The sequence below is a fragment of the Musca vetustissima genome, unplaced genomic scaffold (assembly GCF_032173495.1).
Source record: "Musca vetustissima isolate MV318-11 ecotype Yass unplaced genomic scaffold, APGP_CSIRO_Mvet_v1 utg21490, whole genome shotgun sequence".
In the NCBI taxonomy this organism is placed as follows: Eukaryota; Metazoa; Arthropoda; class Insecta; order Diptera; family Muscidae; genus Musca; species Musca vetustissima.
In genome coordinates, this window is record NW_026883179.1 from 25,462 (window position 1) to 37,426 (window position 11,965).

General features: G+C 39.6%; 2 protein-coding genes across 2 annotated transcripts; both read right to left on the reverse strand.

The window, feature by feature from the left end:
• Nucleotides 1-413: 413 nt before the first annotated feature.
• LOC133329965 (mucin-2-like) lies at nucleotides 414-2,731 on the reverse strand. Its single transcript, XM_061538423.1, has 2 exons — nucleotides 2,612-2,731; nucleotides 414-2,549 (listed from the first exon to the last, which is right to left on the reverse strand). Exons 1-2 carry the CDS (start codon nucleotides 2,729-2,731, stop codon nucleotides 414-416), a joined length of 2,256 nt encoding a protein of 751 aa, XP_061394407.1.
• LOC133329964 (sodium- and chloride-dependent glycine transporter 1) lies at nucleotides 2,695-10,825 on the reverse strand (the record flags this gene model as incomplete). Its single annotated transcript, XM_061538422.1, has 7 exons — nucleotides 2,695-3,148; nucleotides 8,955-9,164; nucleotides 9,232-9,360; nucleotides 9,424-9,661; nucleotides 10,174-10,277; nucleotides 10,345-10,612; nucleotides 10,672-10,825. Coding segments are annotated over 7 exons (1,511 nt in total), but the record flags the coding sequence as incomplete, so codon positions are not given.
• Nucleotides 10,826-11,965: the final 1,140 nt, after the last annotated feature.

Below are 11,965 nucleotides of genomic sequence, written 5' to 3' on the forward strand. Positions count from 1 at the left end.
TCCAACAACAACAAAACAACTCTTAACCGAAACCGACGGATGATATCCTCCTTTTATTAACTATATCTTGTAATAATTAGCCATAGGTCTATATTACGAGGGATGATATTCTCCCTTAATTATCTATAACTTGTAATAATGTCCCATAGGGTATGAAGCCTTAGTTGAAAAAGCCCAGAAACTAGTTCCGATTACACTTCGCTAGATTTCAATAAGTCTTTAAAAAATCCCCAAAAATTGTGTATGCAAGCTAAATAGCACTACCTCCTCCTAATCCTCTTTGTTCCATGACAGCACTTATTTTGTTGTGATAACTTGAGTAGACACCATTCAATTCGAATTAAATAATTTGATTTTTACAGAACACTATTTTTATAAGGGAATATTAGGGGGGTAGAACATTATACTTAACACTACTTGGTAGATTTGGCTGCCGAGGTGGCAACACTTGTGGCTGTGGCGCTATTTGTAGTTGAAGTTTTGGTTGTCGCTGCTGTAGTGCTGGTGGTGGTTGATGGCTTTGCTGATGTGGTTGAAGCAGTGCTTGTGGTTGTTGATTTTGGCGCTGTTGTGGAACTTGTGGTTGTTGTTTTAGCTGTTGTTGTGGGTGTCTTTGCTGTGATTTGAGATTTTGTGGTTTTGGGAACAGTTGCCGCTGGTGTCGTTTTGGTTATTGCAGTTGTGGCAGGTGTTGTAGATATGCCACCACTTGCCGCTGTGGTGGTGGTAACATTTGTGGTTGTTGATTTTGTTAGGGTTGTAGAAAATGTTGTTGGCTTTTGTATTGTGGTTGTGGAAATGGGTTTATCATTGGATGTTACCACAGATGTTTTGGCAATTTTCGTAGGTGCTGGCTTGGTAACAGCAGCTGCAGTAGCTGAAGTGGTGATGCTGGCTGTGGTCGCGTGAGATATCGTTGCTTTTGCTGAAGTTTGTGGTGTTGTAGTTGTGGCAGCTATTGGCTTGGTGGATGATATTTTATCCGAAACTGTGCTAGCGGATTTTTGTGTTGCTGGTTGTGTCTGCGAAACGGTAACGGAGGAACTGGCCTTGCTACTGGATGTTGCCGGGGTTGTGGAAGAAACGGACGATGTTGTTGTGGTTGCTTGCGATGTTTTGGTGACAGATGGCGTTGCTGTTACTACTTGAGGTTTTGTGGTACCACCTACTGATGCTGATGATTTTGTAGCATTAGCTGTGGTTGGGGTAGTTGCTGTCTTACCTTGGCTAGTGGTGGTGGTGGAGGAAGTAGTTGTTTTACTTGCTAATGTAGAAACAACTTTTGTAGATGTCGCTGCTGTAGTTGTAGATAAGGTAGAGGATGATTTTCCAGTTTCCACATTTGTTGATGGACTTTTTCCAGTCGCCGTTTTTGACGAAGTTGTGGGGGTTACAACTTTACTTGCAGTTGAAGATGATGCCAATGGGACCGGTGTTTTCGTAGAGTCAACTAATGTAGTAGGCCGACCACTGCTAGTGGATACTACCATTGTTGATTTTAATGCTGTGGCCGCTGATGTAACATCCTGACCTAATGTGACCTTTGGCGTTGCTGCACTTGTCACTAACTTATTATTACTCACCCCAACACCTCCTGTTGTGACCTGTTGTTGGCTTGTAGCTAATGTAGCTGGTATTGTAGTTGGTGTAGTGGTAGTGGTGGTGGAAGTTTTCGTAGTTTTAATGGCAGCACTTTTATTAGTTGGATCACTAGGTTTAGCCCCGACAACGGTCGCTTGCAGGGGTTTGGTTACACAATTAGCCACAGCCGCTGATTTTGTTGTCGTTGTAAGGCTTAGATCGGTTGTAGATACAACCTGAGTTTGAATTTTGCTACCACCACCGGGATCGGTTTTGACCACTGTCGGCTTTGTTATCGTCGCAGCCGCCGATGTTATTGGTTTAGCTGCAGTTGTTGTCACGCTGGTTGTGGCAATGCCGATAGAGGCCACTGGTTTTGTGGTTGTTGTTGTCACCGTGGGCACCATGGTCACAGCAAAGGATGTGGTTGACGTGGCCACCATACCACCATTGATCACATGTGTGACCATCGTTGTTGTTGTACTGCCACCAGTAGACGATTTTGTATTAACGATATCGGTTATCGTTGGCTTGGCAGTTGTTGTGGCAAATGTGGTTAAGGTCTTAAGCTCGCGACCACTATCAGCTGTGCCGGCTACCACCAGTTTGGCTGCAGTGCTCGTTGTTGTTGTTGGTATTAAGATTTTCGATTGTGTTGTTATCGATGTTGCCACCGTTGTGGGCAATACTATTGTGGCAGTTACTTTGGTTATTTTATCGCTAATCGTTTCGGTGGCCAGCGGTGTGGTCTTTTCATTGAGGAAAGACACCACACTGTCGTTGGCCCGTAATTCAGCCTGTATCAAAGGCTGTTTGCTGGGACTGATTTCAGGTGGTGGTTTACCGCCACCACCAACACCTCCGCTATCTGAGGGTTTAGCTGACTTTGATTTTAATATGCTGGGTCCAGGTTGACAGGTATTGGCTGGGGCGGTTTTAATAGCCACCATTGGACCGGTATCCGGTTTCTAAAACAAAAACAATAATACATTATTAGATATTTAATAAAGTCCATTAGAATATCACTTACACTTCCATTTGCCTCCTTGCTTCGCTCATTTTTGCCATTGACACTCGATGTCGCCGTGGTCATAGTAATAGCACCGGCATCAGTCATTTGCTTGGGGGCAAATGTCGAAGTTGATGCCATAGCTCGCTCTCAGAGCTGCATTGCTTCTTTTTGACTACCAATACCAATGCTAGTACCATCACCACCAGCTCCACGATTACTGCCAGCACCAAATGTGGTACCATTGTCTTCAAAGGGTAACACCTCTGGCATAGCTCCTTCCATCAGACTGGCTGTATTTTCATTTTGATAACGATCTGGATATAAGCAGGGTCGTCCAGCAGGACCCCATTCCTCTGTTGGCTTTAACAAGAACACAATACGATCTTTGATACCCAAATGTTCGGGTCCATTGTAGATTTGTTTAAAGGCTACCAAAAATATGACCAACACTGGTAGCAGACCAATAACCCACCCAACAGCATCAGCCCACAATGGGTAGACGTATTGTCCATATGAGGCTGGCTTATATTCAACCCAATTGAAGAACAGGATGAACTGGAAAATGGAGGAAGATAAAATTATAAAATGTTGTTTAATACATTCCCCACTAATAAATAGTTGTTTTTTTTTTATAAAAACAACAAACTGGGATTCAGCCTGACTATTTTGCAAAAACAAAATACAAATGGTATCCCAAATAAACCGCCAACACTACTGAAGTTGTAGACGCAGGCACGGTTGAACTGTTTGGTTTGTTGCTGTATACTAGCAACACCAACAAAGTCGTTGTGTGCATTTGTCGCGATGTGACAACACACAACAGTGGGAAAGGTGTGGTATTGTTTGTAAATGCCTTGTTAACCTCGAAGTGAGGCTCCAGCGAAATTCTCATGCAGTTTATGTCGTTGGTCAGCTAAGTACTTCGCTTTGTTACAAGAGATATTTTGGTATGAAAGGTTTTTTGTATAGAAGCAATAGCTTCTGGGGAGAATATCCCAACAAAAAACTAAGGGAACTGATGAGGATCAGTGGCGTGATCCGAAACTATAGTCTTCCCTGCCTTACCCCTCGGCAAACAATGCCATACATTCCCCACTAATAAATAGTTGTTTTTTTTTTTTTTTTTATAAAAACAACAAACTGGGATTCAGCCTGACTATTTTGCAAAAACAAAATACAAATGGTATCCCAAATAAACCGCCAACACTATTGTTTAATGAGGGTAAAAATATATTCAGAAGTCAATACGTATAGTCTTTTGTAGGGTATTGTCAATTTCTTATAGGGTGGTAAATACTATGATTGTAAAACTTATTTGATACAATCAGTAAACCTGGCGACCAATATTGTAGAAGAAGTGTGCAAGGACTATGCCCACAAAAAGATTAAGAAGCTATCTGGAACTAAATGCTACAATTATCCAGAATGAACGGGAAAAATAGAATGTTACAATAGTTGGGTGCCCCTAAAGAAAATCGGGTCCTCAACTCCACTTCCTTAGACGCAGCAGCAAGAATGGTCCCCGAGGAGCAATCCGCTAAACCTGTGACTATCTTCTCGCTCCGAAGTCAAAGAAGGCTGTCCAGAGAATCCATTAACAGAGGGCGACAAGGTCAGTCACAGAATCATCGACATAGCCTGGAAATATAGGTAATAGGAATATCCGGGTAATATGCAGCAAACACTCGTCCGAAGCCGCGATTTTACCAAAAGTAAGCCCAGTGAAGTGAGCAAGGACTATGCCTGCAAGAAAACAAAGAAACTGCTATCTGGAATCAACGGCTAAAATTCTCCAGAATTAACCGAAAAAATAGAATCGTATAATAGATGGGTGTCCCTAAAGAACATTTTGACCTTAACTCCACTTCCTCAAACGCAATGGCGAGAATGCCCCGGAAAAACAGAATGTGCAGATCTTCCCGCTCCAAAGTCAAAGAAGACTGTCCCAAGAATACATTATTTGAGGCCGACAAAGTTGCCTCAGGACCAAGAGTACAAGCACATAATCTTCATTATAGCCTGAAAATCGTAAAAGGCACATCCGGGTAATATGAAGACAACGACAATCGGGAGAAAAAGAAGAAAGAACAAGAAAAACGTGAGCCTAAACAAATCGAGATGTACTGGAGTCAGAATGAAGTCCGAACATTTTATCAAGAACTAAAACACAGAACCGAATAATACCCCAGAACCAATAAGAGATGTCGGTATTGAGTGTATACTATCTAGCCAAGATGAGATCAGCATATCAATTAAACAGCTGAAGAATAATAAAGCAGCAGGTGCCGATGGATTACCAGCCGCACTATTCAAGGCCGGTGGTTAGGAGCTGTTCATGAGGATGCACCAAGTGTTTAGTACAATATGACTTGAGGAATGCATGTCCAATGGTTAGTACCTCAGAATCCTGTGTCCCATACACAAAAAAGGAGATAAGACTATAGGTGCCAACTACAGAGGAATTAGCCTCCTTCCCATCAAATATAAAGTGTTAAGCAGGGTGCTGTGTGAACGACTGAATGCGGTTTCAGACCTGACAAATACTACCACTATAAGAGAGATATTCACACAGCGAGGTGTTCAACGCCTTGTCTGCGTTCTACCTTCTTGCAAAATTCATACGGCTATGCAGGATAACTTTAACTGGCACAAGGTCAGCATTTGAAGTCAGAAAGGACCTCTTGGAGGCCGTCAATACTGAAGAAGGATTCAGAAAATGTGACAGTTTGTCGTGTGACATCCATTTAACATGCTGCTGGAAAAGGTCAAACGAGATGCCAATGTAAACTCGCATACGCCGATGACATCGATATAATGACATTGAATGAATTGAGAAGGAGACTGCCAAAGCCGGACTGGCAGTAAACGGCTAAAAGACCAAGCTGATGATATCAACGCGCAAGACGTCCAGTAGACTCGGATCAACTGCGTAACTTGAGAACTACAGCTTCGAGGTAGTCAAGGATTTTATATACTTCGCTACCGCCTTTAATAAAACTAATGACATCCGTTTTAAAATCCGGAGAAGTATAGTGTTGGCCAACAGATGTTACTATGGTCTGAGTAAGCAATTCAAAAACAAAGCCACCACTCGCTGACCCAAGTCATACTCTACAAGACGCTGCTTCAGATCAATACACCAGCACGGGTAGTAGCTGGTGTATGGATCTAAAGCATGGGTAGTTGCGCAACCAGTTGAGCCAGCTCTTGGAGTGTTTGAGAGAAAAATTCTCCGAAAGATCTTTGGGCCGATCTGCCTCGACGGTAAATATCCCTGTCGAATGAACCATGAGTTGTACAGCGTATTCTAGGACATCGATATAGTCAGGCGTATCGAGCTGCAGAGACTACGGTGGCTAGGTCATGACTTATGGGACAAATGTTCGGTCTCAAGTCAGTTTTCTGTTGGTCCTAAGGGAAACCATGACCATCTATCCACTTTATCATATGCGGCGAGGAAAAAAGGTCTTCGGGTCGAGGACGATTGAAATTCACATACAACTAGAAGCAAGCAGTACTTCCTCGTGTGAGAATTGATGTAAGCTTGTGAGGAAGAAAGACTTTCCACGGTTACAGGATGGAACTGTATTTGTAAGCGGATTGAATAGCGAATTAACAACAGAACACATTTTGGAGGCCTTCGGCTTACAATAAATAAAAATAAAACCAGTAAGGAAAGTAGTTAAGTCGGACGGGGCCGACTATATGATACCCTTCACCACTATGGGTATATTAAACAGGACTATTAGTATGAAATTGGATGAAATAAAATATGTGATATTTATCTAAATGTGAATCTACCTAGATCTATCCATTAAATATGTAAATCGACTTCAAACAAATATAAAAAGGTCATCCGTTAGGCTATGTCTGTACTTCTAGAAAACGCAACTATATAATTTTATGCTCAATTTTGTACGATGTGCAAACTTTTATGTCAATCTGACTAACATGAGGAGTTTGATGCCCAATTTACTTGAAATCGGGCGAAAATATATATGATGCGTCAATTACTTAAAATCAATCTATAATAAAAAGGGCTATATCTATCTAAATCTGGACCGATTTTCACGAAACTTGGCAGCCATCATTCTAGACCTAAATTATTAGCCTGCACCAAATTTCGTGCAAATCGAAAGATATATAGGGACTTTGGGGCACCATTTACATGAAATCGGACGAAACTATATATGGGAGATATATCTAAATCAGGACCGATTTTCATGAAACTTTTCAGACATCATTCTAGGATCAATTAAGTACGTTATGCCAAATTTCGTGCAAATCGAAGGATATATAAGGACTTTGGTGTACCATTTTCATGAAATCGGACGAAACTATATATGGGAGCTATATCTAAATCTGGACCGATTTTCGCGAAAGTTGGCAGACATCATTCTAGGCTCAATTCAGTATATTATGCCGAATTTCGTGCAAATCGAAGGATATATAGGGACTTTGGGGCACCATTTACATGAAATCGGACGAAAATATATAGGGGAGATATATCTAAATCTTGACCGATTTTCTCGAAACTTGGCAGACTTCACTCTAGGCTTAATTCAGTATGTTATGCCAAATTTTGTGCAAATCAAAAGATATATAGGGACTTTGGGGCACCATTTACATGAAATCGGACGAAACTATATATGGGAGCTATATCTAAATCTGGATCGATTTTCTCGAAACTTGGCAGACATCATCCTAGGATCAATTAAGTACGTTATGCCAAATTTCGTGCAAATCGAAGGATATATAGGGACTTTGGTGTACCATTTTCATGAAATCGGACGAAACTATATATGGGAGCTATATCTAAATCTGGACCGACTTTCGCGAAAGTTGGCAGACATCATTCTAGGCTCAATTCAGTACGTTATGCCGAATTTCGTGCAAATCGAAGGATATATAGGGACTTTGGGGCACCATTTACATGAAATCGGACGAAACTATATATGGGAGCTATATCTAAATCTTGACCGATTTTCTCGAAACTTGGCAGACTTCACTCTAGGCTTAATTCAGTACGTTATGCCAAATTTCGGGCAAATCAAAAGATATATAGGGACTTTGGGGCACCATTTACATGAAATCGGACGAAACTATATATGGGAGCTATATCAAAATCTGGATCGATTTTCTCGAAACTTGGCAGACATCATTCTAGGCTCAATTAAGTACGTTATGCCAAATTTCGTGCAAATCGAAGGATATATAGGGACTTTGGTGCACCATTTACATGAAATCGGACGAAACTATATATGGGAGCTATATCTAAATCTGGATCGATTTTCGCGAAAGTTGGCAGACATCATTCTAGGCTCAATTCAGTATATTATGCCGAATTTCGTACAAATCGAAGGATATATAGGGACTTTGGGGCACCATCTACATGAAATCGGACGAATCTATATATGGGAGCTACATCTAAATCTGAACAGATTTTCACGAAACTTGGCATACATCATTCTAGACCTTATTCATTACGCTGTGCCCAATTTCGTGCAAATCCAAACATATATAGGGACTTTGGTACACAATTTACCTTAAATCGGACGAAGATATATATGGGAGCTATATCTAAATCTGAACCGATTTTCTCGAAACTTGGCAACATCATTCTAGACCTTATTCATTACGCTGTGCCAAATTTCGTGCAAATCGAAAGATATATAGAGGCTTTGCTACACAATTTACCTTAAATCGGACGAAGATATATATGGGAGCTATATCTAAATCTGAAAGTGATTCTATACATATTCTCAAAAAGAACCATGGGTCTATCTTGATTATTTTTGCCTGTTACAAACATATGCACAAAGACATAATACCCTGTACCACATTGTGGTGAAGGGTATAAACACTACAAAGACGGGGTTAATAAAGAGATCCATACAGAAGGCAATGATGTAATCCTATAATGACCCTGGATATTCTATAGAGGAGACTGTACAATCAGGAAATCTGCCTTGAACAAACTATGGATGACAATGACGTTTTGGGACAAATAAATAATGATACGGAAACAGTAGAAGACAACAAGAGAAGTCTGCAGTATATCGGGATTCATTTCTCGAAGTTGGGAGGACTACTTAAATGAAATGTAAAGTTTTACAAAAAATTTTTTATTTTCTTCGATAAATCCAACATGACAAAGGAGTTCCCAAAACATTACAATAGAACAGAGCAAACTGAAAAACAAATTCCGCTTCAAATTTAAACAATTTATATTAAGTGTAACTCTTGAAAATATTCGCCTGGCTTGGCAGATTAGTTTATTTTTGCTACAACATCTAGGCGAATTGTTATTTAAGAGGTCAAAGGTATTTCCTGGACAATATGTATATTTTCTCTTACTTACCAATAACGTTGCTGGTGTCACAAAACGCCACATACCGGACCAAAAATAGTTCCACATTTTCGAACGTTTACCAATCATACCTTGGATATCATTTAAGAAATTCTGTGAACCATATATCCAGGCAATGAGAACACATTCGGAGATGGCTATCAATAAGACAGACCAATTGGCTGCGTATTTGTCCATCAACTGCAGCCAATACATGCCGCTCTAGAAGAAGAAAATAAAAAGTACATTAAGACAAATTGTATTTATAAAAATTCACACCCCGACTTACATTTGTGGTAAAGCCCAAGCCGCCAACATAACCAAATATTCCGACAAATAGTACAACCCATGTTTTGTATTGTCTTAAATTTGGAAATTTATCCAAAATGGCAGTTGTAACAGTTTCCATTAAGGCGAACTTGAAGAAAAAAGAATATGGAATAAATAAATCCAAAAGGAATAGAGGGAGTATGGATCTTACCTGTGAGTCCAAACCCAATGTCAGAAGCATGACAAAAAATAATACCGACCAAACGGGAGATATTGGTAACCGGGTAACCACTTCTGGATACACTATAAAAGCCAAGCCAGCACCTTGATCCACTACCTTTTCGACTTCCACATCCAATTCGTGAGCCAAAAATCCAATAATTGAAAATATAACTAAGCCAGCAAAGAACGATGTGGCTATATTACAAAAGGCCACAATGAGAGAATCCCTAGGGAAGAAAATAAACGAAAATATAAATGTAAAAACAAAAATCTGATAAAAATAAATAACAATACGCAGAAGGGGAAAGCCACGACTTCGATAGAAAGATCCAGTGGAAGATATTATGTCAAAACATGGTCTTTCAGATTGGAAATACTGTGTTCAAGACTAACGTGACTGGAAATCATTCTTAAGCTCGGATTATGGAACTAATGTTCAATCTCGAGCCACCAAAGTAAGTAAATAGGTAATAAAATGGGCTAAGGCGGTTTGCTGTGAAAATATGGAATGAGATCAACAAATTTTCGAACAGATATTAAAATTTGATTGATTGACTTTAAATTCGATGGCCACTAAATTTTAAATCTGATTTGATCTGCTTTCATTCCATATCTTAAATATTTAGAATCAAAATCCATATCATTCTCGTATAGACTTCGAAGTCCATGTCCGTTACAAATTTCACAGTTGATTCTATCCACTTTCATTCCAACTCCCCACCTATCTCCTCATACTTACTTGTAACAATTATTCGAAAATTTATTATACGATGACAATGTAATTAGACCACCCCAAGCTGGACTTAAGGCAAAGAAGATTTGTACTGCAGCATCGCCCCAAACCTGAAACGAGTATTACAAAAAAAGTTCCTTTATAAAAAGTAACAATTCTTATATTTCCCTATCTCACCTGGGCATTTGCTAATTGATTAAAATCTGGTGTCAAATAAAATAGTATACCCGTTCCGGCACCCGGCAAAGTAACACCACGGAAAAATAAGATAACCAACACCACATAGGGAAATAGAGCGGTAAAATAGACGACTTTACCCGAAGATTGTACACCTTTACACAGACACAAGAACACAATGGTCCAGGCACAAAACAAACAGGCGGCCAGGGATATTTTTATGGCTCCAGTTTCTTCAATACCCGATGAGAGACCCAATACGTAATTCCTATGAAGAAAAGGGATGAGAGTTATGAAGGATTTTAAATTTATTAAATTGCAACTTACGTGAAATACTCCTCTGCTGGTGGCTTCTTTAGGGCATGCAGCGCCAATTCTGTGATATTATGTTCCTCGGCATAGGTGGCATTATAACATTCCCTCAAGTAGAAAGTTCCATTTATAGAATCGCATTTATCGGCAACTTCGTAAGAAAAGCAATCTGAAAATAAAATTGGGAGGTTATAATTAACTTGGTATTCCCCAAAATGTCCTCAGAAAATCATAGGACAAAAAATGGGCCCTTATGAGATAAATCATGCTGATTCGTCCATACTTACCATACCAGAAAAACGTATAAAAGAGCAAAGAAAATGTTTCAATTTCCATTCAAATACGATACATAGTATCCATCTAATAAGAATGCACTGACTAATAATAAAGTGTTTCTTTGAAACAACCCAAATTCCCTTGATTTTATTTATGAATCGCAACAATCTGCGAGACAAGAGCGTTTTTCTGACACCCAACGTGGCCCCCCTTACATTGGCGCCCAACTTGCAGTCCATTTCAAATATATAATATGATTTACGCATGATTTCTACACAAATATTCTGAAAAGGGAGGCATCTTACATATCCCGTTGGGGGAAATGAAATTATTTAACTGCTTCGGAACTCTAGGTGTCTAATTCCACGCCAAATGTATCACCATAAATATATTGAAAAGGCAAGACTATCAAAATTCTCCGCACTAAAAAATTGCGCTCTCTAAATAAAGTCCACCTGATTTTTATCTTTTAAATGTCTATCAACATTAAAAAGCCAAACATAGTCCGACGGGGCCGATCATACACAACTATAATTATGTTCCTGCGAATCTGTATTCCGAGCCTGAGAAACATTTCGCGTTCTTTGCACTCTCTTGACCAATTAGTAGTCGCAGCTTACTTTCCGAATCATGTCCTCCCAAAGTAAAAATGTACAAAAAATTTTCTTATTTTTATTTTACACAAAAAAAGCTTTGGTTCATTTGACCCGTTAAATGTTGACCGTTTATTACCAAAACAGCCATTCGAATTAGTTGGTCAGATCACTTTCCCCATGGAAAATTAGTGATGTTCGGCTGATAATCGTGGCGTTTAGAGCGACTAGAAAAATCAGATTTTGGGTCTATCATCACCGACATGTCATCTGTTCATCATCGACAAATATAGGCATCGTCCTTGACCATAGGTGGAAACTCAAGCAAAATTTTCTATACATCAGCACTACATTTCCGATCTCCAGGAGATCACTATAAATATTTAAGTACATACATCATGCATTGGTATCAATTTTAAGGTCAACCACTCCTCTTGTAT

What these genes read in the sequence shown, in the direction of transcription:
- LOC133329965 (XM_061538423.1), bottom strand. Translation starts at nt 2,731, where the DNA reads ATGGCATCAACTTCGACATTTGCCCCCAAGCAAATGACTGATGCCGGT. An exon ending in GCAAGGAGGCAAATGGAAGT is followed by an intron (nt 2,550 to 2,611) that starts GTAAGTGATATT and finishes TTTTTGTTTTAG; the next exon opens with AAACCGGATACCGGTCCAAT.